The sequence below is a fragment of the Candoia aspera genome, chromosome 8 (assembly GCF_035149785.1).
Source record: "Candoia aspera isolate rCanAsp1 chromosome 8, rCanAsp1.hap2, whole genome shotgun sequence".
In the NCBI taxonomy this organism is placed as follows: Eukaryota; Metazoa; Chordata; class Lepidosauria; order Squamata; family Boidae; genus Candoia; species Candoia aspera.
Window position 1 is genome coordinate 22,527,877 of NC_086160.1, and position 26,343 is coordinate 22,554,219.

Consider the following 26,343-nt stretch of genomic DNA (forward strand, 5'->3'; position numbering starts at 1 on the left):
ATTTCAGTTCTGTATGAAGTATATGATCTCTCTCTCCAACATAGGAACTGACACCCAGGTTTTATTTTTTGTTTAAAATCTATTCTGTCATAAAGGCTGCATCTGTACTCTTGCTCACTTCCATTCCCAGAGGGACAGAGAAAATCCACAGTAATTGACTATGGTGTTAAGAAAAGGAGGAGGAGGAAAAAAAGGAATATAGTTCATTTTATAGATTTTAAAGAAGCTAAGCTCTTTCATTATTGCGAACCTTTTTAAAAACTGATGAGAAATACATGGGCACTATACATTTTACACTAATAAGCTATTAGTAATCATTCCAAAATCACATAAAAAGAGATTATTGCGTGTTTATGTAGAATGCATTATTTGTGACTTATTATCTGACAAGAAATAGCTCTTCCTAAACTGAAACAGTATATTTGAAATTACGTAGAGTAGTAAACATATTGTAAATAAATAGTCAAATCCCATGGAACAGTATTTCTGATTGTGTTGGTAATCTGGGGATTATTCCATTGATTTGAATAATAGACTGAATAAAATTGTGAAGTTAACCACAGGAAAAGCATTTCTACCTCAAATACTTTATCTTTAAAACCTTCAGTACAAAAATTCTGTGTAGATATTTATTTTCCAGTTGAAACCATTTTAAAATGAATCAACCAATACACAGTGCATTTTTTTCTAGTTCAATATATAATAACTACATTCAATTGTTGCAAATTGAACTAGGAAAAATATGCAAGATATGTATGTTTTCCCATTTCTTATTTATGCAAGAGAGTGAGTGGAGAAAATGAGAAAAGTCCTTTATTTTTTTTTTAACCATTCAAGCAACCAGATTATCACTAGTGTTTTGTTTCCATATTTCTCTAAGCTTTAAATACAGATCTTGGTTTAAAAACACAAAACCAAAATGTGTATAAAATTCATATTTACTATTAATATGCATGAATAAATCCATATTTTCAGATGGAATTTATAAAAACATGTATTTTAGATTTAAATGGTATTTAAAAATTATCTTGCATAATGCCAATTTTCATTTTAAAAAAACAAAATCACATGTTGATACAGAAACAAAATAAAATAGCTTTATGGATGAATTCATATGAAACCAATCTGAGCTAAAAATTATTGGATTAATTCACAGTGGAACTTTTTTTTCCAACCACACTGGAAAGTCTATCATCCTCAGAAAGAGATGCAATTTGTTCTCTAAACTAAGGATTTATTTCTGTCTTTGCTGTGGTTTTCTTTGGCAAACCAGTCCAACTTGGTTTTTTTTTTTTAAAAAAAAACTCTTCTGAACAGAAGTGATGCCTAAATGATTTGCTTATACTTATGCAGTCCTGCTGATCCTTCTTGTTGAATCCACTAGGAATTATGCATGCCTATTTTTTCTTTTTAGGATAGGCTTATTGTTGATATTTGAGTTCAGAAGTGGACCTCACCATAGCACCTATTTCCACCTGCAAGAGTTTGACTTTGAACATAATAGATTTTAACTTATTCTACTCAGTGCTCAAATCTGTAAAGGTACAGAAATATTCAGCATCCAAAATGATTGCTTTCTGTAACTTAAGAAAGCCAACTTAAGTCAACCATGCACTAGTGCAGTCCAGAGTGGACTACTGCAGGATGCTCTATGTGCAGTTGCTTTTGAAGATTATCAGAAACTTCAGATGGAGCAGAATACAGCTACCCAAATCTTGCTGGGAGTAAAGCTGATGGATTTTATGAGACTGAACTACATCAACTGCATTGATTATTTGCATGTTGCTGTACCAAATCAACTGCATTGGTTATTGGTGTGTTTCTTAACCCACTAAAATGTCCTTGTTTTAACCCATAAAACCTTAATCGGTTTGGGACCATGGACTGCCACGAACAGGTGAGATCAGGAATGGACAGCCTTTGGGTTGCCTTTCTTTGAGAGCTTTGAAACTGGATGGCAGCACAGCCCCATGCCTGGGCAATAAGTTGCAATCCTGAGTCTGCAATTTGTCATCGCAGGAAGCTGTTCAGAAAACACTAAAGTCTTTCCCTTAAATGTTTTTATGGCTGTATTGTGACATTTAGCTATAAATGAGACTCGGTCTAATGATGAGATGTTTTAGATGCTGATATTTGTCGGGTTTATTAAATTTTAATCAAAATACATTTTACAGCTTGTGATTTTATTGCTATAAGCCTTCTTAAGAGACTTTCTACCCTTAGGGTAGCCTAGTTATATTTTAAATACAAGAAACAATTTATTTTAAAAAGCTTTGAAAATAGTTATGAAACTACTCACTTCAAGCATAAGGTAAGGTAAAGGTTTCCCTTGACATTAAGTCCAGTCGTGTCCAACTCTAGGGGGCGGTGCTCATCTCCGTTTCAAAGCCGAAGAGCCGGCATTTGTCCGTAGACACTTCCGTGGTCATGTGGCCAGCATGACAGTCACAGAACACCATTACCTGCCCGCCGAAGCGGTACCTATTAATCTACTCACATTTGCATGTTTTCGAACTGCTAGGTTGGCAGGAGCTGGGACTAGCAACGGGAGCTCACCCTGTCATGCGGATTCGAACCGCCGACCTTCCAATCGGCAAGCTCAGCAGCTCAGCGGTTTAACCTGCAGCGCCACCGCATCCTTCATTTTAAGCATACTTACACATAATATTCATTTTCTATACTTTTCATAACTTCACTGCACATATTTCTAGGACACTAATAACAGATGTGCAAGTATTTAAAGGTTTTGTGACAATCTGTCACTGCACACCATATAGTTGATAACTACCATTAAGAAATTGTAACAACGTATGAAGACACTATAAACATCTAGTTTGGGAAGCTGTGTTCTCTACAAAACTATTGTGAAAACCACTGGTGATATAACCAAACTCAAATGTCATATTAAATACACAAAATCATTAATGAAAAAATATGACTTCCACAAAAGGTATTCATTGGGATAATCAATAAATAAAAATACTTGAACTGTCCTTTTACCATATTCCAGTCATCTCATTTCTATTTATATCACTTTCCCTAATGATGATGTACAGCTTTTGTCAAAAAGAGGGTCAGAATTGATGCAGTCAGTTTCATGCAACAGATGCCAGCTAATGCTACCGTACCCTAAGAAGAGAAGAGTTCTTGAAAACAGCAAGACTCTGAATAACACTTGGGCCCTTGCTGGGCATATACCCACCATTTTCAAGGAGAGCATCAGGAATCACTTTGAAGTGCTGAATGTCATTGATTGGGAATCAGAGGAATTATGGAATGAAGTTAAAGAAATTGTTAAGGATGAATGTGAAAAGAGACTATCAGAGATTTAAAAAAACAGAAGAAAGCAAACTAGATGTCAGAACAAACTGGAATTAATAAGAGAGGCTAAAGGCAAGAAAGATAAAGATCTTAGGAAGGAACGTAACAAAGAATTTCAGAGAGGTGTCAGAAGAGATAAGCAGTATTACAATTATATCCTTAAAGATGTTGAAGATGGAAACAGACATGGAAGGAAAGTCTTCCAAAAGATGTCTGAACTCAGAAGGAGGTTCCAACTTCAAATTAGTATGCAAAAGACACCAATACACAAATAGTAACTGATTCAAAGAAGGTTAAATGAAGATGGAAAGACTATACAGAAACTCTGTAGAGTAGAGAAGTCAATGTCCACAATACCCTTGAAGATATTTCCTACTTAGAAGAACTTCTAATACTGGAAGATGAAGTTAGATCAGCACTCTAGTCATTTCCAAGCAGAAGACTACAAAAATAGATGGAATGCCTATATAAGTATGGCAAGCAACAGAAGAAGAATCTAACCAAGCTATGTTAGCAAATCTGGAGAACAACACAGTGGCCAACAAATTGGAAAAGGTCAATCTATATTCCAGTACCAAAGAAAAGAGACTTAACAGAAAGTGCAAAGGAAGATGAAACTGATGCACCTGGATAACTGGGAAATCCAAAGAATTCCACAAAGTCAACATATGCTTCATTGATTATAGAAAGCTCTTCAAGAACATGCTTAGTAAAATGGGAATTACAGGATATTTCATTGTCCTTATGCAAAACCTATACACAAATCAGGAAGCCATAAAATGGGCAGAACATGGTGGAACAAATTGGCTCCAGTTGGCAAAGGAGTGAGACTAGGCTGTATACTCCCCCCTTATTCAACATATAGGTAGAATATATATTGAGGGAAATTGGATTGGAAGAATATGAGTGTAGTTTTAAAATTGGAGGAATTAACATCAATAACCTCTGGCACATTGATGGCACTACTCTGATAGCTGACCCTACTCTAAACAGCTGTATTGCACTATGGCAGAGTAGTCCTTGACCTGTGTCAACTCTCCATCTTATAGTGTTTTTAGTGAAGCCAGCAGATTTACATTGGTTTAATACATACTGGATTTTAGTTACTAAATGCTGGTGCAATTTCTTCCTAATCCCTAATAAATACTGTATGTTAACTACAAGAAAATGTTTGCAACATTGCAAATCATTAATTTCTTTGGGGAAAAACAGCTAAAGGAAATCTATGTGTAGATCTGAGAAATGCTAAGAAAAGCAAGTTGCCATTGTAAGATGCTTAGACTGGCACGGGAAGACCCAAGTTCCACTTCATCCTCAGCCATGGATGACTTGGTGGCAGTCACTCACTCTCAGCCCAATTTACCATGGAAGATTGTTCTTGTGGGGGAACAATTCCAAGGATGGAGTGCTGTGTATGTTCCTGTATGACAGGCAGGATATAAAGCAAACAAATACAGTATATAATAGATACCTGTAATCCTTCTGAGGTGGCTGAACTCCCAGGAGTTCATCTAGCATTTTGGAGGAATGTTGGAAGTTATAATTTAGCAGCATCTGGAGTTCTCCAAGTTTCCTAATGCTATTTTAGAATATCTATCAGTTTAAATTTAACAATTGCCAGCCGTTAAATTCAAGCAGTTGTTCTAACTGCTTCTAATCATGTGAGATTTTACTGTCTGCCAAGTTTAAATTTTTTGGTCATGTTTACTTTGGCTATTTATAGAGGGCAGAATAGCAGCTATTTTGCTTTATATAGTGGCAAAGCTTGTAGGACTATATTAGGTATAAAACCAGAAGCAATGTAAAAGGTGGGTAAATACAGAAGAAACAAAATTTGTAACAGTTTATTGGTGGTTGTTTTTTCCTCTGATAGAATAAAATTGCAAGCTGTGTCAAAATGCCCATTGGACTGATATAAAAATAGTTCATTGGGTAGCACTTACAAGCATTTCAGGGCCCAGTTCACACAACTATCCAAGGATAAATTGCCCTGACATGTTATGCCATTCTAATAATAATGCATGGAACAGCTTGTCACTTTTGATTGCACATGGAGAAGGTTTAGTTCCATCTCCAGGGCATAATATATATGTAAACATAGCATGCACAGCATTGAGACCATTGTGTTACTGCTTTTAAATTCTTTTCTGTGTTCTCAGATAGCACATAAGGCTGCTTTGGGCTGGCATAAACTCCTCCCACAGAAGTTATTAAATGGATGGATTGGAAGTAGATTCTGAGGCTCTGAGAGCAGCACATAGCACAATATATACATATTTTTAAGACTGACTTGCTTCCAGATCAGAGAGAGAGAGGCTGGCATGCTTGAGTTACATTTAAAACAGCATATTATCTAGCCTGATTCTTGTTGTATGAGAGATGTGGTATTTCTACACAAGGGATGATTCTGAAGTGAAATTTGACTTGGGACTTGGGCAGTCTTTACAAGGACAGAGAAGTAATCGTAAATTTCAACATTTCAGAAATGTAATATTCCACCACTAAAATGCCTAGAGTGAGGTGGATTTCTGAGAATGTTACTATGGATAGTGACACACCCATGAAATGGTTTATATATCTATAAAGTCAGAACTGGAGCCTGTCCCAGTTTCAGTCCGCCAGCTAAGTGCTTCCTGTTTCTATTGCTTGACAGTATTTGGAATAAACAACCCATCTTTTATTCTCATGAACTTTCTCTTGGCAACCACTTGGCACATGATATTTTTGCATGTTGAATAGGGCATCAATATCTAGTCACCAAGGCACCTAGTCCAAGCACTGTGGTATCTACCAGTTTGCCAGGTAGCAAACTCAAACCATAGTACTGAGACTGGCTTTTCTATTTGACACTGGATGCTATTAGAGTTTGTACAAAATATATTTACACCATAGCAGCACTCTTGGGGTTTACAGCAGCCCCTGGAAGACAGTTAAAACCCACTACAAGGCATTTGGATACATTGTAGAATCAAAAGACCCTTTGCACATATTCCATGTTGTAAATCAGAAGTGGATTACCCGCTGATCCAGGGCCACAGGTGGCCCATGGAGACCATCCAGTTGCACCACCAAACATCAGTTCCTCACCATTTTCAGGTGAAAAATACTTAAAAACTGTACTGTGTCCCTAAAATAAAACCATCATCCTCCCTCTATAAATAGGAAGAAATCATTCTTATATCCTTTATTTTACAGAGTGTGCACTTATAATGAGTTCTATGGCTACTTAATTGGTGGCTTTGGGGATGTGCCAGACCCTTTTAGAAGACTAGCCTGAATTCTACAGTCCTTTCTTGTGCACAAGTAGTATGAACTTCAGGGTGGTGAGGAGGAAGAAAAAGAAAAACAAGAAGTAAGGTTGTCTAATTCATTTTGGGCAATGAACACAAGCATGACAGTTTGAACAAGCAATTTTATATGAAGCAAATTTCACTCAGGGAATGCAAAGAAAGCTTCTTATTCAACAGTCATTTTCTTTTGATTTAATTTTGAAGCCATAAAAAATTGCACAGCTATATAAACCTTAATTTGTTGGGCAAACTGAGGATATCAAAGTATCCTGTTTATTATTACTTACCATCCTCAAAGGGCTGCCTTTGCAGCTATAAAAACATCCCATAAAATGTACACATTAAGCTGTCAGCTTGTATGACTTCTTTCATGTCTTTGGTTTGATACTTGCACCTCGTTTCATTTTCAGAAAAATGTTTTGACTCTCAAATGGTATGTTTGAGAAACATCTTGAGCACTTGGCAACAGTAAGAGGGGGGAGAAATCAAGAAACAGGATTTGCCGCTTTAGTACAGAAGGTCAAGGATCAAATTGTTAGAGTACCTTTGAGTTGGTCAGATGTTGTTACAACCAATTACAGTGTGCCTTTCAGTGAAAACAAAATAACAGCACCAAACCTTTTAAGGGTGACTTTGTTGTGCAGTGACTTGAGACACACTTGGTGACATAACAGACTTTAGTTGTGGTTTAGAACAAAATGAGAAGGGAACATTCTTTGCAATGATCTCTCATACTTGCACTTCCATAGAACGTAAACCATGGCTCATTCCAGTCAACAGCAAATTAATTTTGAGTCTGGAATCAGCATTTCATTTGGTAGGGTTGTTTCTCCGTTCAACCTGCCTTGGGACTATTGATATATGGTATATAATTGAAGGAGTTTTCATACTTGATAAAATTCCATGTCCCTCAGTGTCTATATTGAGTTTTGGGGAATTAAATCATGACGGGCTTTATAAAGTAATGGGGAAAATGGAACATACAAACTTCCTACATTATTTGTGACTATCTCAAGGTTTTATCTTGCCTTCAAATATCCATGGGCCAATATGATTATTTTAATTTGGCTTGGGGAATCATTTGCATGTTACAAAATGGCTTGCTCCCAGATCCTTGGCTTGGCCTGATTCTTTGATGCTACATTCCAGTAATCAAGTCCTTTTCCCCAATTCTCTAGGTTTTTTCCTTTCTTTTCCTGTCATTTCTTCTGCTTTCCTACTCTTGCATTTCCAATTCCAACCATTCTTGTTTTACCATACCTTGCATACAAGGTATCTCTGTGGGACTATTCTATGCAACGTTTTGCTGAGCATTGTGGTGTGATGGCCACACTTTTTATGGCTATTTTATTTCAGTTTCTGGAGGACCATTTGGGATAGGGCAATGATACAGTATTGTCACTGGGGAAAACAGCACTGTAATTTAATCTTTGTAGTGGGGGAAGTCAATAAAATAAGTGAGCGAGGCCACCCATATTAAATAAAATTACCTATTTTACTGTATTAAGTAAAAGTGCATATATATATATATATATTCATTCATTCATTCATTCATTCATTCATTCATTCATTCATTGAGGGTTGCAATAACTTAGTGGTTTAATGCCAAATAGTCTGCAAAATATCATTTAGGGGGCATTCTTGGGGGATTCTTACTTGTAATCCCTCCTCCTAGCTCATTGTAATCCTTTGACATCCTGTCTTGTATAATCCTGTTGGTCTTACTCACTAGCAACCAGAAATAAAGTTTATCACAGCAAAGGCAACAATACTTAATAGTATTTGTATTGGTATACTTAATGTATACCAAAATGTATGAACAAAATCAGGTATTTCTTTGTAGCAAATCTACATTAAATGAACAGAGGAGGGGTAGGAGTTCATATATGCCAGTCTTCTCTGTTTTCCACTTGTTTAGAAACTTTAGGTGACATTCACATGTGAATAAACTGAATGTTAGGTGGGTGGGTGGGTGGATAGACAGATAAATAGATCACGAACAGGTTGCACTTGAAAATTGACTGAATATATGAAAGCTAAGGCCAGTGGCTTTACTGTACTTCATTCAGTACAGATTCATAATGCAAAGGACAAGTATTTAATTAAAGGATAGTTTATATTCTATATTGTCTCTCTCTCTATATAGAATATATATTCTATATTCATTTAATTGACAATCTAATGATAAAGTTTATTATACATGTTTCTTCCCCCCATCCCTTTTATCTCAGATTCTTTCTTTTTTTTTTGTAATTAGCTTTATTATAGCCACCCACTTTAACAGACTCTCGGTGGCTTTTTAATACACACCTTTTTCTAGTGCAGTGGATTGTCAGAATCTGTCCATTTGATGGAGGGGATTTCATTTTCAAAACTGAAAGGAAGATTTGGAATTTTGGAACAGGGCTAAGAATGTCTGAAAAGCTGGTCAACCCCTGAGCCCTATGGATGAAACCATCAAAAGTGGTGGGGCAGAGAGTTCTACAATTTTCAATACAGTATTCATCTCTGCATGAATTGACCATTTCCTGCCATCCTCCATCCCCTTTGCCTGTTTTCATGGGAATGGTAAGATCAGCAAAGTTGGTCTGAACAGCCCTAGGGGATCTTCATTGTTTCAGCATTTTTAACTATATATCTTCCCAAGCATACTATGCAGTTATTCCTATGGAAGGTGTAACAGACAATGACAGGTCCATCCCTATGCTCAGCTGAATGCAGTATATTTATTATACTGGGGTCTGAAGGCTACATTCAGTTTTTCAAGATATGATGAAGCCCATACTCAAGCAGTGGCCAGCCAGGTGCTGTGTGAATATTTATGTCAACAAATTGAAGCTCTGAGTAAAAATTCTACTGACATCTGTACACAGAGTTTTGGCCTCAGAATATCTTTTTAAAGCTCAATGTGTAGTGTAGCATTTTATAGTTTGCTTTCACAGTGCCACTGTTTGTTCAGTTCCCAACTACAAGAACATTTGAAAATGCTGTCTCCTCTAGCAGCAAGTAAAGCTTTCTGGAATTTGCTGCTTTGGGGAGTAATTTGTGGGCTGTTTTGAAAACCAGTGTTATAACCAAAGCCAGTTTATTGAAACTGAACAAAACAACCTGGGGTCGCTATAATCTTTGAATCATCCACACAAAATTCTGAGGGACTAATTGCAAGATGGTTTTATTCAAAATGTCAAGAAGATAAGTTATAAGCTGTTCCCTTTATCCCTGCAATTGTCCTTTAATTTATTATTCACCTTGTTGTGCTCAGTGTTTCTATGAAAAGGACCTTTTTCTCAGTGTGATTAGAGTGGTTTGAATTTTTTTTTATTTAGGTTCAATTGTTTTCTTTGGGTTGTCAGGATTTTAAAAAAATAGATTATGTGATTTTTCCCCCCTAAAATGTGCAACATACTGGGACATCAGAAGGCCAAGTGGTTTGAAACAGTGTTTATGCAGTACTTAAAGCAGTACTTGCAGAGTTGCCATCATCTTACAACTTGAATACTGGCTGTAATCTTTAATATGTCCCACTAGAACATCCTTTCATAACTGCCTTTAACTGTTTGATGGACAGTATTGCTATATTTGGAGGGCACCAACTTAGAGCTGCTGTTCTTTCTATTCAGTCTTTCTCCAGATCAGCCATCTCACCTACTCTTCATCTGCCCTTGTATAGTTCTTTTCTTGGGATACACTTGGCAGACAAAGGTGGAGGAACCACAGTTACTTTTGTTTTTATGGAGAAGGAGATAAAAGAACTTTTGAGCCAACAAGGTGATAACTCAAATAATTCATTTTAGCTGATATTACATAGTCTCTGGATTTTTTGTAACAGGATGCTTAATAACTGTTCATACAATAATTTATCTTGAAATACCCAAGTAACCATAGCTGGAGACGAACCGGAATGCCATACACCTTTCTGATCTCAGTTCCTACTCAAGGGAAAAGTGGAAATCTTCACTAGCTATATAACTGTCAGCAGCACTAACTCAGTATCAGGCACAATTTTCCTGGCCTCTCTTCTGTATACAAAAAGACAGTCACAATAATGTCAGGAATCAAAGGCATAGCATGATAGCAGACTCTCTTTCCTTTTTAGTGGCTATTTCATGCTGTGTTTCCTGTTTATATATTTGTATGTGTTTTGAATGCATCAAGTCCCCAAAAGGAATACCACAGACACTGAAACCTTCCAGCTTCTTGGATTAATGTATTTATAATTTGCTTTCAGTGCATGTTAAGTATCTGGCAGACTTCATCTGGGGCCTGATTCAGCATTCCTTGTACCCAGAGATTTTAACTACATTGAAGTCATTGCTTCAGCAGCAGTTAATTATCACAGTGTCAGTAGAAAAACAGCTTTGTATTAACTAGATTCAGAATGGCACATGAGTGCTTGAGACAGAATGTGCTTTATAACTTGTAAAACCACCTACTGGCATTGTGGCCCTTTTTGCAAAGGAAAACCTCTCTGTTTCTGCCTTCTATACGTTTATACCCAATACTGTAGAGTAATTACCACATTTAAAGAAGCACTGATTTATGAATCTGAATGGGGTTCCAGCTCAAAAAACAAGATCCAAATCATGGTTGGATGAGGACTGTGCAAAAGCCATTTTAAAACTTCAGTGGGTATAAGAATAACAACTGTCCATTATTATTCTTGAATTTACTTCATGAAAAAAGAAGGAAGTATAAAGCTTTACTGAAAAAGAAGAAAACGGAAGCTCAAAGGCATATTTGAAGTCAACTGATCCAGGCCTCAAAGTCTGATTATTTTATTACATTGGAATATTGGGTTTGGCCATGTGAAGGGTGTTGGGTTAAAATTAGAAATCCCCCTCTTCACCTCCAGATGGGAACCTTTTTATCAATCCGTCTATACGTCAGAAAGCTGCACATCTATCACTGCTGGAGAGTCCACAGAAAGACTTGCCAAATTGGCCCGCTATTATCCCAATTGAAACTGCTAAGCTAAGACTGTGTTATAACTGAAAAATGGGAACACCCCTGGAGGAAATAGAATCCCACCTCATCTGTTAAAATCAGATACTGACTGGTTGGCCAAAGTTTAGGTGGTTTTGTTCACAGCCATAAACTGCACACTGAAAATATCCCCAAAATGGAATACCTTTATTATTGTCCCCATATTTACAAAAGGAAACAGTTCTGGCTCTTTAATTATTGTCCAATCAATTTATAAAATCTTATTAGAAAGCTCTATACCAGATACTTATTTTGGAAATTAATGGATTGGATGGAAGAGGAAAGCATGCTTCTAAGCTGCTTGCTGGGTTTAGGATGGGGAGATCCATTGTGGATCAGTGCTTGGTTTTACACCATCTTATTGAAAAATACCTACCAGTCCCTAGATGTGCCCTGTATGTGGCATTCATTAGCTAGAAACAACTTTTGACTTTGTTTCTAGAGAACCATTATGGAACAAATTGGAGACCTCATCCACTGATTGGCATCTGCTGGCATTTACTATGTATATTGTTGCGCAATAATACATACATCCAAATAAAGTCAGCTTTCTACTGTGGTGACTACTTCCAAGGATGTTTAACAGCAATGTATTTTAGCCCCTTTTCTATTTAATGTTTATGTCAATGATACGGTACAAAAACTCACAAATCCAGAACATCATTTGCCAAGTTGGGCTGGCAGACTTATTGCTTTACTTTTATAGTCAGATGATGCAGTGATGATCACATCTTCACCTATTGGACTGAGGAGAGCATTAAGATCAGCTGTCTGCTATTGCACTGACGATGACTTGCCTATTGACTATAAAAAAATGAAAATTATGGTCTTTTCAAAAAGACTTCCCTAGATATAAACAAAGATGGCAATTAACAGGAATGTTATTGAATAGGGTTCAGTCCTTTAAATATCTTGGAATTGTTTTTCATGCTACAGGCGCTTGAAGGGTCCAAATACAGTCATTGAAAGAAAAGGTAAAAAGGAGGGTAGCTGGATGGATGGACAGATAGACAAACACTGTCTCTGTGACAATACCTGCTTTAAAAATAATTTCAGATCATTTAGGTTTGGGAATGTGAATTTGGACATAGGCAATCCTAAGCAGGTTTCTAAAGACCACGTCCACTCTCTAACAAGTGTGTCCAAATACAGTGCAGAACAAATGGGGAAAAAAGGGCTGGAAAAAAGGGTTGAAACTGATATTGTCTGAGATTTGTTCCCCAGTTTCTACCAGTGTGCCCAAGGCCTTATTTTTTTTTCTTACACATTTGGAGTGTTCATTTCTTTCAAATTCTTTGTGTGTGGGTGTGTTTGTGTGTGGGTGCTTTTGGGGGGCATAATTTCTGTTAAAAAGTAGGGAAGAGTGCTGGTGTTGTGTTATCAATAGATAACATCAATAGATATTGATATAATACAGATATACCAGTTAGGGCTGTGCACACTTTGAAAATGCATTGGAAGAAACATTTTGGAGCTCACACAAGTACTGCACCTTTCTCTTTAAAGCAGTAGCTTTTTTTCAGATTTATTCAAAAGCTTGAGAAAAGTTGGGATACTTTAATCAGTAGTGGAGATGTGCTGTGCTCTCACTCCAAAATAGTTTTCCCAAATCATTTTTGAAGCATGCACAGCCTGACTGCCATTATCTATTCTTCTCCTGTCTCCCTACTCAAAAGACTTTTACTCATGTACTGTTGCATTGTGATAAATTAACAGATTGCATTTATTTTCATTAGGCAAACTGAAGACTTCAGTAGCAAAACTTCCAGAGTCAGAATGAACACAGGTATGCATTTTCGTGGGGCAAGAAATAAGCACATTTTTTAATTGCAAGTGACAGCTATTTTGAGGAATTAAAGTTTTTCGCTTTCTTATTTGTGTGCATATGAACTTCTGGTGTATATCTATCTGGATGTGCTGGTATGTACTGTATAAACATATGCATTTATACATGCATATGTAAATAAGCATCTGCATTTCATTTCAATATATTTTCAGGTATTTAGTAAAATATATTGGGGCAAAGAGTAAAAATTTACTTTTACAATGATTTAATTTTGTTTTAAATTCATCTATTGGAGAATTTTAAAGAGCTTTTCATATATAGTGTTTGAGATACATGTATATATGTCTTACATTTATCACATTTTGGAAAATTGTATTTAAAACTTATCAGGTATCAGTGTCTGTGATGACCACCACTGACCACATATGTCTTTTTGATGCCCATATATCTTTATTCTGGAAAGTGTAAATTCTGTCCTGAAACTTAACTGAATAGTAATACAGTCCAAACAACGTCAGACATAATTTAATAATCTAATCTAATCATAGAACCAGCAAAGAGAACAAATGCTCGGTTATGTATCTCTCCAAAGAACTCTTTCAAGAGCCAGATCTCCACCAGCTGCTGGAAGCAAATTTTGATGGGACTGTACAGACCACTGCAGGGAGTACATCCAAAAATCTTGGCCACAACCCCCCAAAGCATAGTCCCATTTACCCACCCTCTGGATCACATTCAGCAATGGAAAAGTGGAAACAAAATCTCAAATACCTAACCAAGTTTTATGAAAAGAAACACAGGGGAGAAAGCAGTCCTTAAGAATTAATGTTCTTTCTGCTGTCTTTAAAGCAGCCAAATAGACATATCCTTCTCTATAGCAACAGAGTAGAAAGACCTTGCAGTAGAGTAGAGGTGAAACCTAGAGAGGGCTGATTACCCTAAATGAATCTAGGTTCTACTTTAGACCATAATGACCCCCTTTAGTTTTCTAAAGATGTTAAATAGAGGTTCAGCTCTGTTGAAACAGGATACAACCTGATTTTGAGAGGAAATTTAATAAATATTTCACTAGTAGAGCTTTAAGCAGCCACCTAAGAAAACAGTGTTCAAGCATTACCCATTTTAAAATCCCACATCCATGCATTACTCCAAACTCAGTTAAGGGTTAATCTATATTACTGAAGGATCACAACCATTCTGTGTTTATAATAAAATTAGTGTAAATCCTGTTGAATTCTATGACAAATATTAAGTATATTCATGACTGTCTCCTATAAAAATTAAAGGGACATACCAGTACTTAGGTTTGGCTGGACCCTGCCCATTTCTTAAACTGTCTTTAACAAAATTAAATGTTCCATTTCTCTCAGATGCCCTCATTATATAGAAGTATAAGCAATCCAATGACATCCAGATGGTTTGGATTTCAGTACCATCATCTTCTGACATTGACCCAGGAGATGGAAATTGAAATCTAAAACAGATTTCAGCATATGCCAACCATTACCTGGGACATTGCTCCAGACTGGGGACAGCTGATTATGAGGTACCTGAGCAAATCTCTAACCACTCATTTAAGACAGAATGATACAGCCACTTTTCCTATTGCCCAGGATCAAACATACACAGTGTAAAATATGCAATGTCATGATCAAAGCAAGATTCAGGCACGGCTGTATATCCAGATGTCTCTAGTAGGTACATCATACTGAATTAATTTCTCATTGATTTACTCTTTTTTTATTCATAGTATTTTACAAATATTGTAGGCATAAATAATTTGATTCTAAAAAAAGTTACATATATTTTTATGTGAAATCATGGTAAACTACTTATGCATACTCAAGGAATATTCCAAAAGGGCTTAATGAAAGTGATTCAGTTGCAGATCTGAATCGCTCAACCTATTTGCAGCAATTGAGAATTCAGCCACCTTTTTCTGGATTCCAGAACAAAAATATTGTATTCATAAAGAAGTGTACGCAGCTGCAGCATTGCTTCTTCCATTCAGCAGTAGAACAGAATGCCTATAGGGACTTTAAATGTTGATTTTAAAAATCTCTGGGATGCTACTTGCACAGTGTTTGTCAGAGATAACACACATCCACAATCTACAAGTAAATATTCCCTCACCAGATGTAAAAAGAATCCTTGTCTTTGACTTTAATGAGATTAAACAGTTTAAATACAAATGCATTAATTTAAAGTGGATTTAAGTGGATGGGTAGACCAAGCTTTCCACTTATCCTGATTCCTTCTAAGAAGGCATTTCAAATAATTTATAAAGTGAGCAGATTGTTTATATGCAAACCTTTTTCACACATAGATAATGAATGGCCCAAAGTTAATTTGCTAAAATGGATCCTTAGTGTCCTTCCATAAATATTTAGGCACGAATGTACAAGGATGATATTGTGATAAATGCATCTCATTTTAGAATGATTAAATAAGCCAACTGCTTTATAATAAATGAAAGACATAAATACAAACCTGGTAAAAACAACCACAGTCCTTGGAGAGTGCAAAAATCTATGAGGTTTAACTTCGTTAATGTTAAATCATCATCAGGCAGAGTTGTTGCCATTCATCTGGTACGCTCCCAAAACATATCAAAATAAGTCTGCGTGTGATCTGCATCGCTGAATAAACAGTTTGTTTGGGAGCAGTTCCTAAACTTAGAATAGCATTTATCCTAGCGACTCAGCTCTGCCAGCATTAGTATTCCAAGTTCCACCTACTTTAGATAGGAACCTTATTCTTTCCTGGGATGGATGATCAGAATCTTCTGGGCTTTCTTTGATTCTGAAGAGTCACAGAAACTTTTAATCAACCGAATTGGATTTCCTTTAGATGCAGCAGGCATGCCCCATGCAATTGTCTTTTCCTTATGCACAATTAGGGCAGAGTAATCCAGCTATTGGTTTTGCCATGAAGTATATGGGAAGTGCAAGTGCCAAATCTTCAAGTACTTGTAATATATTTCTAACCATTGCAAATTAAATTCAGAAGTTGTGCTAATAATAAAATCACCTTGTATACAAAACATATGATTCACCTGTGGTTAGATATCCTGGTACATTCCTTGTGCTTCTACAAAAAAATGGGCTACTTAAGATGATGCACAGGAAAGACCCTGGCTCAATGTGTCAAGTGGTTTTGAATAGGTATAATGTACCCCGGTATGATGAAAATTTTCTAGCTGTATCATATCTAGAATTATATTCTGCCCTAGAGTGCCAGGCCAACAAGGACAGAAGGCCACTGCCTATACTGGCTTTACAGCTCATTAGGTCCCTTGCAATGAATGATACATTCCTGCATTTCAGGAATGTGTCTCCTGTTTATTGCTGATCAACTAGGGCAGGGCAAACATACATAAGAACTGAAAAAAATGAAATTACTTTGGAGGAGAAGAAAAGGATCTTAATATATAGCGGCCATCTAGATTTGTTGGACTACTCTGGCAGTTGAATTATAGTTGTTGTCCAGTATACCTGAAGGACACCAGGCTGGGAAAGTTATACAGTATCATATTGCTCAGTCCAAGTTGGCTGAGTATAATACTGTTGCTTGGATTGGCCTGTTGCTTTAGTTTCCTCACTGGTCTCTTCCTTGGCCCTTTTCTCATTCTTATATTAAGTCGTGAAATTTGATACAAGATCTGTTGGAGTGATCTCTTCTAGTGTTACTCTTAACTGGTCATTCTTATTTTGGGGCTTTCCACTAATAACTTTCTCTTGCTTTTAGGTCTTTTAAAACATATGCCAGCATCTTAATAAACAGCAAGCAGATTGTCTTTGTATATGTTCAAACATAACATAATATCAGAACTGATTGTCTGCTTCTTTCATTTTCTTTTGGGAATAATAGTTTGGGCATGGAGGGGAGTAAAGTTCAAGATTTTAAATAAGAAGTTTGTAAATGCAAAATCCTCCTATAAATTTTGACTGGGAAAATATTTTCCCACAGTTTCTCCAATTACAGCCAGCACTTTCTGCCACATTTTTCTGCCACATTTGTTTCTGTCAAGTAGTTAATAATCCCTGGTGAGAAATTTCATTGCACTTTCTGAAGAAGGACTAAAAGGGCTTTTGCTCACATCCAAATTCTAGCATTCTCCGCATCCCTCCTAAACTACTGTAAATCAGGAAAAGTTCCAGCCCCAGACTCTTTCTGAAGAACTTGCAGCATCCTAGAGTTGTGACTGCTGAAAATTAGCATTGTGGTTTCTCACCATTTTAGAAAGAGACTGTGGTGTTTCTAAAATAGGCTGAATGTCTGTGTTTTTTTAAATGAGAAAACTACACTTGTTTACAAAAAATCCAGAAAAAAAAATTAAAAGCAGCTCTACCCATTTTGCATTGTTGGCTCTTGCTATTCTTCTATGTACAGATATTAAGGGTGGCCCCCAGCCACCAAAAAGCTACTTACTATGCAGTAAATTAATGTTAAATGGTTTGTTTTATCTTTCTAATGGAGCTGGAAGATAGTTAGATGAAGACAAAATGTTACTTGTTCATACATTTCTGCCTTCTAGTAAAGTGTTCAGGTTGTCGTTTTAATAATCTGTACCAAAGTATTCCCTAGATAAATGATGGCCACACACTACCTCCGACTCCTGCATTATGATTAGTTCCTTACTTCGATGTGTCAGTTTTAATCCTGCCTTTTAGTCTTTCTTTGTGGTGAGTTAGGTACACCCAGGTGATTTTTCAAATACTGGAAAGCACACGCTAAATCTCTTTGGCTGGTGTATTCTTTGGAATGGCAGTATTAAGTCACAACAGCTTCCTCAACCTTTTGGTACGTATGTACACATATCTGAGGATCAACAGCGAACTCTAACTGCATGGAGCTTTGTCCACATTTACATATCTCAATAATCCTCACTTTGTACATTGCATGTGCTTGCGTCCTATGTTGGGGGCTTGTGCCTGTGTCCTTTTCTGCTTTCAGATAGTGGTGGGTGTGCTCGCAGACGTGCTGCCATGTCTGTCAAATTAACAGCGGTGAAGAGAGTTCAGAGTTCTCCGAACCTATTGACTGCAGGTATAGCTTTTAACCATGGAATGCCACACTTCAGTGTCATTGTGTTGTTTTTTATACAGTTGTGCGCTAGAACTGAATATTCGAACTGGTAACCACAGATCCTCACAAGTGGTATTGTGATGAGTCTGCCATTCCATCACTGTTCAGTGTTTTTGTTCTAATTATTAAAATTAAGCAGTGTGCTGTGCAGGATATTCTAGTTATCTAGGTCAGTGGCAGGTAACCCTACCCTAACCTTAACCCTAACCCTTTTAGATATTTTAGACTTAGCCCCCACCAGCATATACAATGGCAAAGAATTGTGACATTTGTATTGCAAACGTATGGAGGCATCAGATAGACTGTTGCTGGTCTAGGAAATGCAGTATAGAAATAAACCAGAAGCACAGATGTTTTAATGTGGTCCTAAAGTATTAGACCATTCCAAGCATTTGTATGAAATAATAATCTCTGAGCACATGAGGAACTATAGCACACACTGTCCACACATTTAAACAAGAAAAATAAATTCCAAGTTAACACACTTTATTCATAGGTAGGCTATCAGTTTAGAAAATAAATGTTAGCCAGAAATAAAAGCACAAATGTTCAGGATGAACATGACATTTGATTACATTTAAATGAAAATTAGATGTAATTAATACAGATAGTCCTCACTTAACCACAATTGGGACTGGCAACTCGGTCATTAAGCAAAGTGGTCGCTAAGCAAAACCGCGACTGTGCTTACAATCTTACTTCAGCTTTCCTTTGCTATACAGACCTGCTATGGTCATAAATGAGAGGATTGGTCACAAAGTTACTTTTCTATCATTGTTGTAACTGCAAAAGGTCACTAAATGAGGCAGTCGCTAAACAAGGACTACCTGTATTAAAGAAAATGAATTGTATTCAGTTAATATAAATTATTCTATTATAATGTTTCCTTATATTATTAAACATTAAATTCCACTGCAACTTTGGGAGGGGTTGTAGGCTGCACACATGCTATTTTGAGGATTGTGTGAGGTGCTGAGGCCACAGGTTGCACATCTCTGGTTGCACATATCTGATGTAGAGGCTTCCTTGAACCTTCAACAGAAGCAATTCAGGCTATGATACCTGCTCATCATGCTTAACCATTGATTGAACAATAATTCTGATTAGCCCCAGGCATTTTTAAGAAATATGTGAGCAGAGCCTACACTTAGACCTTAGTGAGAATCATCAGCTGAAATGTTCAGGAAAGAGGATGAATGTTTATCCATTCCAGGATACAATATTGCCAGAGTTAATAGAAGAACAAGGGCATTGTAATATTTTTTTAAAAATAAACTGGTTTAAAAACAACTGTACCAAATTAGTATTATTCCCCCAAAAAGTTTATGTGCTGAAGTAAAATGCTGTATTTACTTTTGCTATTTTATGATTGTGTTTGTTCAGCTAGAAGGATGCTGTTCACAATTCCCTATTAAAAAGGAGTAGAAGATACTCAAGAGTACAAGATTAGGAAGTAGCTTTCAGGCCTCAACAATTTCACCAAACTGAAAACAGTGTAACATTTGTCATTTTCTGAATGTCCTTTAGAACATTGGATGGAAAAGTTTTCCTTCTGGCTGTTAGAAATCATAAACTAGATTTCAGTTATTAGCAGCTTTTAGCAATTAAATTCAACCCTTAGCTAAATGTTGTCACAGAAACTGTCAACATAGAAAAATGAGGCTCTTTTTTATAGCAAAATGGCAAAAGCCATGTGTTTCTTAAAAGTGTGAAGTCATTTTGTCACCAATGTTCAAAAGCAGTTCTGAGTTAAATGCTTTTTTAAAAAATGCATTTGATAGTAGCCCAGGCAATTTAATCAGATGAATTTAATCAGATGAATAATATTAGAAGAATAGTTATAACTCTGAGCATAATTGAATGGAACCACAAATATTGAGTTACTGTTCTTGTAGTCTCCTGAGCTGTGGATAGGCAACAGAAGGGAAGAGTAATTCCAGGTAATAGATGCATGCTTTGTGGTTATTTTTTACGCAGGACATTTGCAAAGAGTAAATACTGTACATCTGAGCATTGAGAAAACACACAGTTTTCAGTACATAAACCTGACTGTTTAGCTGCTTTAGAGAGGTTAGCAGCCTTTCTCAACTTTTTGAGAAAAAAGAGGAACCCCTGAAATAGTTTTCAAGCCTCGGGGAACCCCTGCACATTCAGGCTTAAATATAGGCCAGACGTTACAAAATTATTATATTAGTTTCATGTGTAGGCCTGTATATATGCATTAACAGGGTTCTTAAGCTAAAAATAAAGAATGAAACTTACCTCTTTAATGTGAAGTTGCCTGAATTTGAAATAATTTTTTAAAATAAATTATGATCTCCCAGGGAACCCCTAGTGACCTCTCGTGGAACCCCAGGGTTGAGAAACCCTGTTCTAGAGGCTCTAGATCACCATTGCTCAACCTCAGCAGCTTTAAGATGTATGGACTTCAGCTCCCAGAATTCCCTGGCTGGGAGGTTGCTAAGGTTTGAGAAACATTGTTCTAGATCATTATTCTTTGTTTTTCATGAGTCTCCCCTCAAAATGTTGCTGATTCTCATTGTTTTTAGCAATTTGTAATCTACCCAGAGAGTTTTGGTTTGGAAATAGATTAGAAGTAAATATTAGCTGTTTAATATAGTAGTGGGTAATTTTTCAGACAGACATTAATATTATTACTACTCCTGCCACCATGGAGATGGGTAAACCATGGTTTATGTCTCAGTGTCGTATGTGAACTAACTCACAAATGGATTAGGATGATGTGTATGAACCAAGTTGTTGAACTCATAAATAAAAGGAAGTTTGGGCCAATCAAAAAGTTAAAACTATCAAAAAACCTTGTTCTATGCTGGTTATTTTCATGTGCATCCTACTGAGTTCATTGAAGATTGTTCCCGAAGTAGGTGTTAAAATGGTAATCTTTAAAATTCTTGTTAAATTCAAAGATTATATGTTTGGGAAGTAAATTTCCCTGAATTTCAGAGACTAAAACAAGTTGTAAGAATACTAATCAAACTTCCCATATATTAACTTCAATGTTTACTCTTTCTAGGACTCGATTCCCATTCACCAGATTCAGGTAATTTTTTTTTTTAAGTTGTAGTATTGCATGTGTTTGTATAGGCATCCATGACAAATGTGTCATGACATTTCATTGAAAGCCCATGACTTACATACTTCTCTCCAATGTCAGGACATACGTATTTTGTACTTGCCAGGGTTTGTGTTGTCACAATGCACATGTTTTCATTTTTGCATCATTACAGTATGTTGTACTGTATGCCAGTGTGTATATGGAATAAGCAAGACATAGTAGTATCTAATGCTGTTTTCCTATATCCTATATGAATCTTACTAAATTTGAGACTGACCTTACCATGGACTAGAAACCTTGTGAATGCGTGACCCAAAAGCATTCCCTTTAATATTACTGAACCTTTTTCTTCTAATTCTGAGTGGCTTGCTTAGATCCAGTCAATTCATCAAGGAACTCCCTACATTACACAGCACATTGATCCACAAAATTTGGGGCCACATTTTAGCCTAATGTATCGGGTCAACTTGCTTTGTGTGGCTGGTTTTACAGTTCAATACAGACTCAGAAAATTGGGTTCATTGAGTAAATTAACTTGGGTAAATTAACCCTGGACCAAAATATCATGTGAATACAGCCAGTAATTTCAACAGAAAGTGCTTGATATATTTTTGTTATTAGAAAATGGCATAAAACAAACAAACAAAAATTGCTAATAGGAGGTAACTGTTTTATCAGTAGCAAAAGGTCTTAGAAAATTCCTTATAATTAAAGATACAGACCTTTAAAATCAGTGACTACAGTTTGCTTTTATGACTGTCCTTACCCTTTAGAGGATGCTGTGAATCTACATTTGGGGTTTCTCTACTTTTTATCTTCTCCAAGTCAGTTTTCCTAAATATCTGGTAATGTGGCATATTTAGATGCATACTCTATTCTTATTCCCCCACTCACCGCAAAGACATATTTAAATATAATAATAAAAGCTATCAATTGTTACATAAGGCCCATTTGCCTTGTTCCGACTTCAGTCAGTTGCCAGTAGAAAAAGAGTGTCTTTGGGGGTTCTCATCATGCCAGACCAACTGGTGCACAGGTCCCCCTACCTTCATCTTGGGGATGCCTCAGTGATCAGTGTTTAAGGCCATCCCCTCAGGATGCAGCCTCCTTCTGATCCCCAGTCATCCCCAGGCCATTTGACTTCAGAGATTTCTGATCCAGTGTGAAATTGGTATTTTCCATCTTCTTCTGACTCAAGCCTGGAATACACACAGGGTGCGGCAGTTTGGTGGCAACCATGGTGATGACAAGAAGGGCTGGGGGACTTGCTTTTTTGCAAGTCATGAACTGGGGAGGTGGGGGTGATGCTTGCATTACCCCAAACCACCTGCTTTTTTGGCAGGACATTTTTTTCTATATGGATTGACACATGCAGCATAATTGACAGCTCTGACAAGCAGGTCACTCAACAGGGCAAGGACAGTGAGTTAACAATGAGATACTATCACTAGAAGCAGCCTTCCAAGCATCCTGCCCATCAGCTCCACCCCAGCCTATGGATGACTTGAACCATCTGATTTATGGCAGCAGAGTGATACAGACTGCGAGCTTCTATCACCCACCACTGTGAATCAGGTGCTTCAGGTACTCCATGCGGGTGGGTGGGGGGGGCAGCTGGGAATTTCCAATAAAGCAGGAAAAGAGAGTCTCTCCCGTTTTACTGGGATTGCCCCCCCCCCCCCCGCATGCTTAGTCCACCAGAAGGCTTCCATTATCTCACCACTGTAGATCAGGCATTGCAGGTGATTCGCAGGATAGGTAGGTAAGTTGAAATGGAAAACTCCACCTTATCTCAGATCAGATTCTCAGAGATGGTTAAACCTATTGATCTAGCCATCTGCCTTTGCCCCATCCTCCATTGGGAAAAGTGATTAATTTTTCTGCTGGCAAGAACATTCAGCTATCACCGCACCTTATTTTTTTCCACAGTACACTCTTAAGAGAAAGTCCATTCACTGGCACTGTTAACGAAGCTGAACAGAGATCAGCTATGAATTTATGCTGGCATACTTTGTGCTGACTCAGAGCCTGAGGAACAGCACATTAAACCAGCTATCTGAAAGTGTCCCAAGTCTAGGAACATTCCATATGTGAAATTAAGTGAGTTTTCCAGCTGCTGTTACTTGATTAGCAGTTATATTTAAGCACAAGAAATTTCTCCATAGCAGGAGAAAAAAAACCTCAGAAGGTTGTCATTTTTGCTGGAAAACCTGTAATTTGTTTATAGGAATGCGTCTGATAGATCTCCTGACACCTCTTCTGAAAGAGACCTTTAGCTGAGTCCTAATGATTTCCTTAGTGCCAGGTAATGGAACTTCAGGATTATAGATGGAACTTGGATTTCCCACCTTCAGATAAAAAGAAAACAAAAAGATTCAAGGCTTAGTTCTTTGTCAAGTTATAAAAGGAACTGGTGGAGAGGCCACTGAGAAAGACTACTATGGAAAGTCAGGGCATTCACGGAGAGGGAGGGGATAAGGAAGGGCAAACGATGATACATGTGGGATGACATCACGTCCCTCTTGTCATCTATGCCATTGTGGTGTCTTATGGAAGCTGCTGGACAAAACAGTGATTTGTCTCAGCTGAACAGTGGTGGTGGGCTCACCATCACCTCCTCATTGTTCTTCATAATAAACCTCTGTCCTTTGCTGCTGATTCATATGTACGGTATTTATATCCCTTCATTTTTCACAAGTGCCACCATCTCTATCCAAAAAAAAAATTGATTTCACTTGTTACATTATCAAAACGTTTCTGTATCAGAAATAAATTTGCTTGGACTTCTTTCTATATAAAAGCTTGGAGGTCATTTAACAGTGGAAGTAGAGAGACACTGAATGGAGACACCAGCAGCTCCTCTCTTGCAGCAAAAGGCTTTCGAAGCGTCCGACCAAATCTACAAGAAAAGAAATCACCAACTCAGGTAAACAGGAGGCTCTGTACACTTACATGTCCACTTTCAGTGCTGTGATTTCACAACAAGCAGGGGCGGTTTCCCTTGGATGAATGTCTTCTGGATGTTTTCCTAACCTTACTTATATCAGTCAGGTGCATGTTCTATGTCTTGGCTATATGGGCAAAAATTATACTACTTATATACAGTTTGTTGTTGTCTCCTACTCTAAATTTGTTTCAGGGAATAAAGCTATGAGATGTCCTTCATGTTAAAAATACAGGTGTAGACATCTTTTTCGAAAATACTGTTCCATCCTCCCCTGATCTGGTGTCTCCGACATGCATTAAACTGCAAGCCCACCATTCTCAGTCCTGAAAATGTGAAACTTGTTGTTCAGCACCAAGTTAGGAGAAGCTGTTTTACTGAAATGATATACTGTATATTTTTTTAAAAAATGGAGTTGTTTGGGGTTTGTGGGCCTAACAGTTCAAGGGAAATTCCATCTTTGGCTCTGAGCAGAGTTGTACTGCCCTGCTCAGAGGTGGTCCATAATTTGGGAGTTCTCCTAGACATGCAGCTGCTTACAGAGCAGGTGACAGTTGTAGCTAGGAAGACTTTTACACAGGTACATCTAGGTTGCCAATTGTGATCTTTCCTGGACCAGGAGGCCCTACTTACAGTTAGTTATGTCCTAGTAACCTCTCATTTAGGTTATTCTGACACACTGTACATTGGGCTGCCCTTGAAGAACATCTTGAAACTTTAGTTGGTGCAGAATGCAGTGGTCTGGGTAGCAATGGATGTATCTCACTATACTCAAGTGACCCAGCTGCTCTCCAAGCTGCATTGGTTACCAGTTGGCTTCCAAGTGTGATTCAAGGTGCAGTTGTCATTCTTAAGGCTCTACATGTCTTTAGACCTGGTTATCTGAGGGACAATATTCTCCTCCATTCATCTACCCATACAGTTAGATCAAATAGGGACAATTCCCACCAGGTCCTGTCTCTGCAGAATTGTCACCTGACAGACCTCAGAGGTGGGCATTCTCAATCACTGGCCCAACTCTTTCAAACTCCCCCCAGTAGAAATTCTACCCACCTTATTCTTCTGAGGCTTCCGGAAAACCTTGAAGACTTAACCTTGTTCATCATGCACAGGAGATGGGTGCTCTTTGATTGAAAGGTGGGGTTGCAAGCTCATGGTATTTGTATTTGTTGGAAGTTTTTTTTATATATATGTATTTATATGTATTTGGAGTTTGGGAGGCATTTTATCTGTTTGCATTGTTAGCTGCCATGGGCATGTAGGAATTGTACGTAAATAAGTAAATTAATAATTGCGGGGTATGTGCACGCACACACGCACAGATTTCCACCAGAATAGTTTGTCGCTTGCATGATCTGTCCCATGTGTGTGTATCTTTTTTCTCTCTGCCTTACAGTTCTGATAACCAGTAGTATTGCTCTAAAGGTAAAATATCTTATATTCATATTGTTACACAGGGAGGGGTTTTTGCTGCAATGCTATCTGTACTGAATTGAGTATAAGCCTCATTCAACTCAATGTTGCTTTTTTAAAGGTAGAGCTGTAGGATGTCAATAAATATGTGCTGATTTCCCATGTATCAAAATAAAATGTTTTCATCTGGAATGTTGTATTTTGAAGCCTGGTTCAAGAGCACTGGTTGCCATGCCTGTGTTTATATTGGTGCCTAAATTTTAAAAGACATACTCTTTTAAATACTCTGTTTACTTTCCTGCTAACGTTTTGCTTTGTCTCTTTCTCCTGTAATATTCTTTTGTTGTGTGGATGCTTTTGGCAAATAAGGCACCCCCCCTACCCCCTAGGAAAGAAAGTTTTGGTAGATCTGGAATAACTAATCTGAAGAAGAGTGGAAGTA

At 37.3% G+C, this 26,343-nt stretch overlaps 1 protein-coding gene across 4 annotated transcripts in view; it reads left to right on the forward strand.

Annotated features, from left to right (window-relative positions):
- SORBS2 (sorbin and SH3 domain containing 2) overlaps positions 1-26,343 on the forward strand; it is a 178,954-nt gene that overhangs the window by 70,159 nt on the left and 82,452 nt on the right. For all 4 annotated transcript variants that reach the window (XM_063310542.1, XM_063310540.1, XM_063310544.1 and 1 more), the window contains exons 3-6: positions 13,331-13,380; positions 18,337-18,429; positions 21,503-21,529; positions 24,346-24,470. In XM_063310542.1, the coding sequence (XP_063166612.1) occupies positions 13,371-13,380; positions 18,337-18,429; positions 21,503-21,529; positions 24,346-24,470 (255 nt within the window). In that variant the 5' untranslated portion in view covers positions 13,331-13,370. The remainder of the gene's footprint in view (positions 1-13,330; positions 13,381-18,336; positions 18,430-21,502; positions 21,530-24,345; positions 24,471-26,343) is intronic.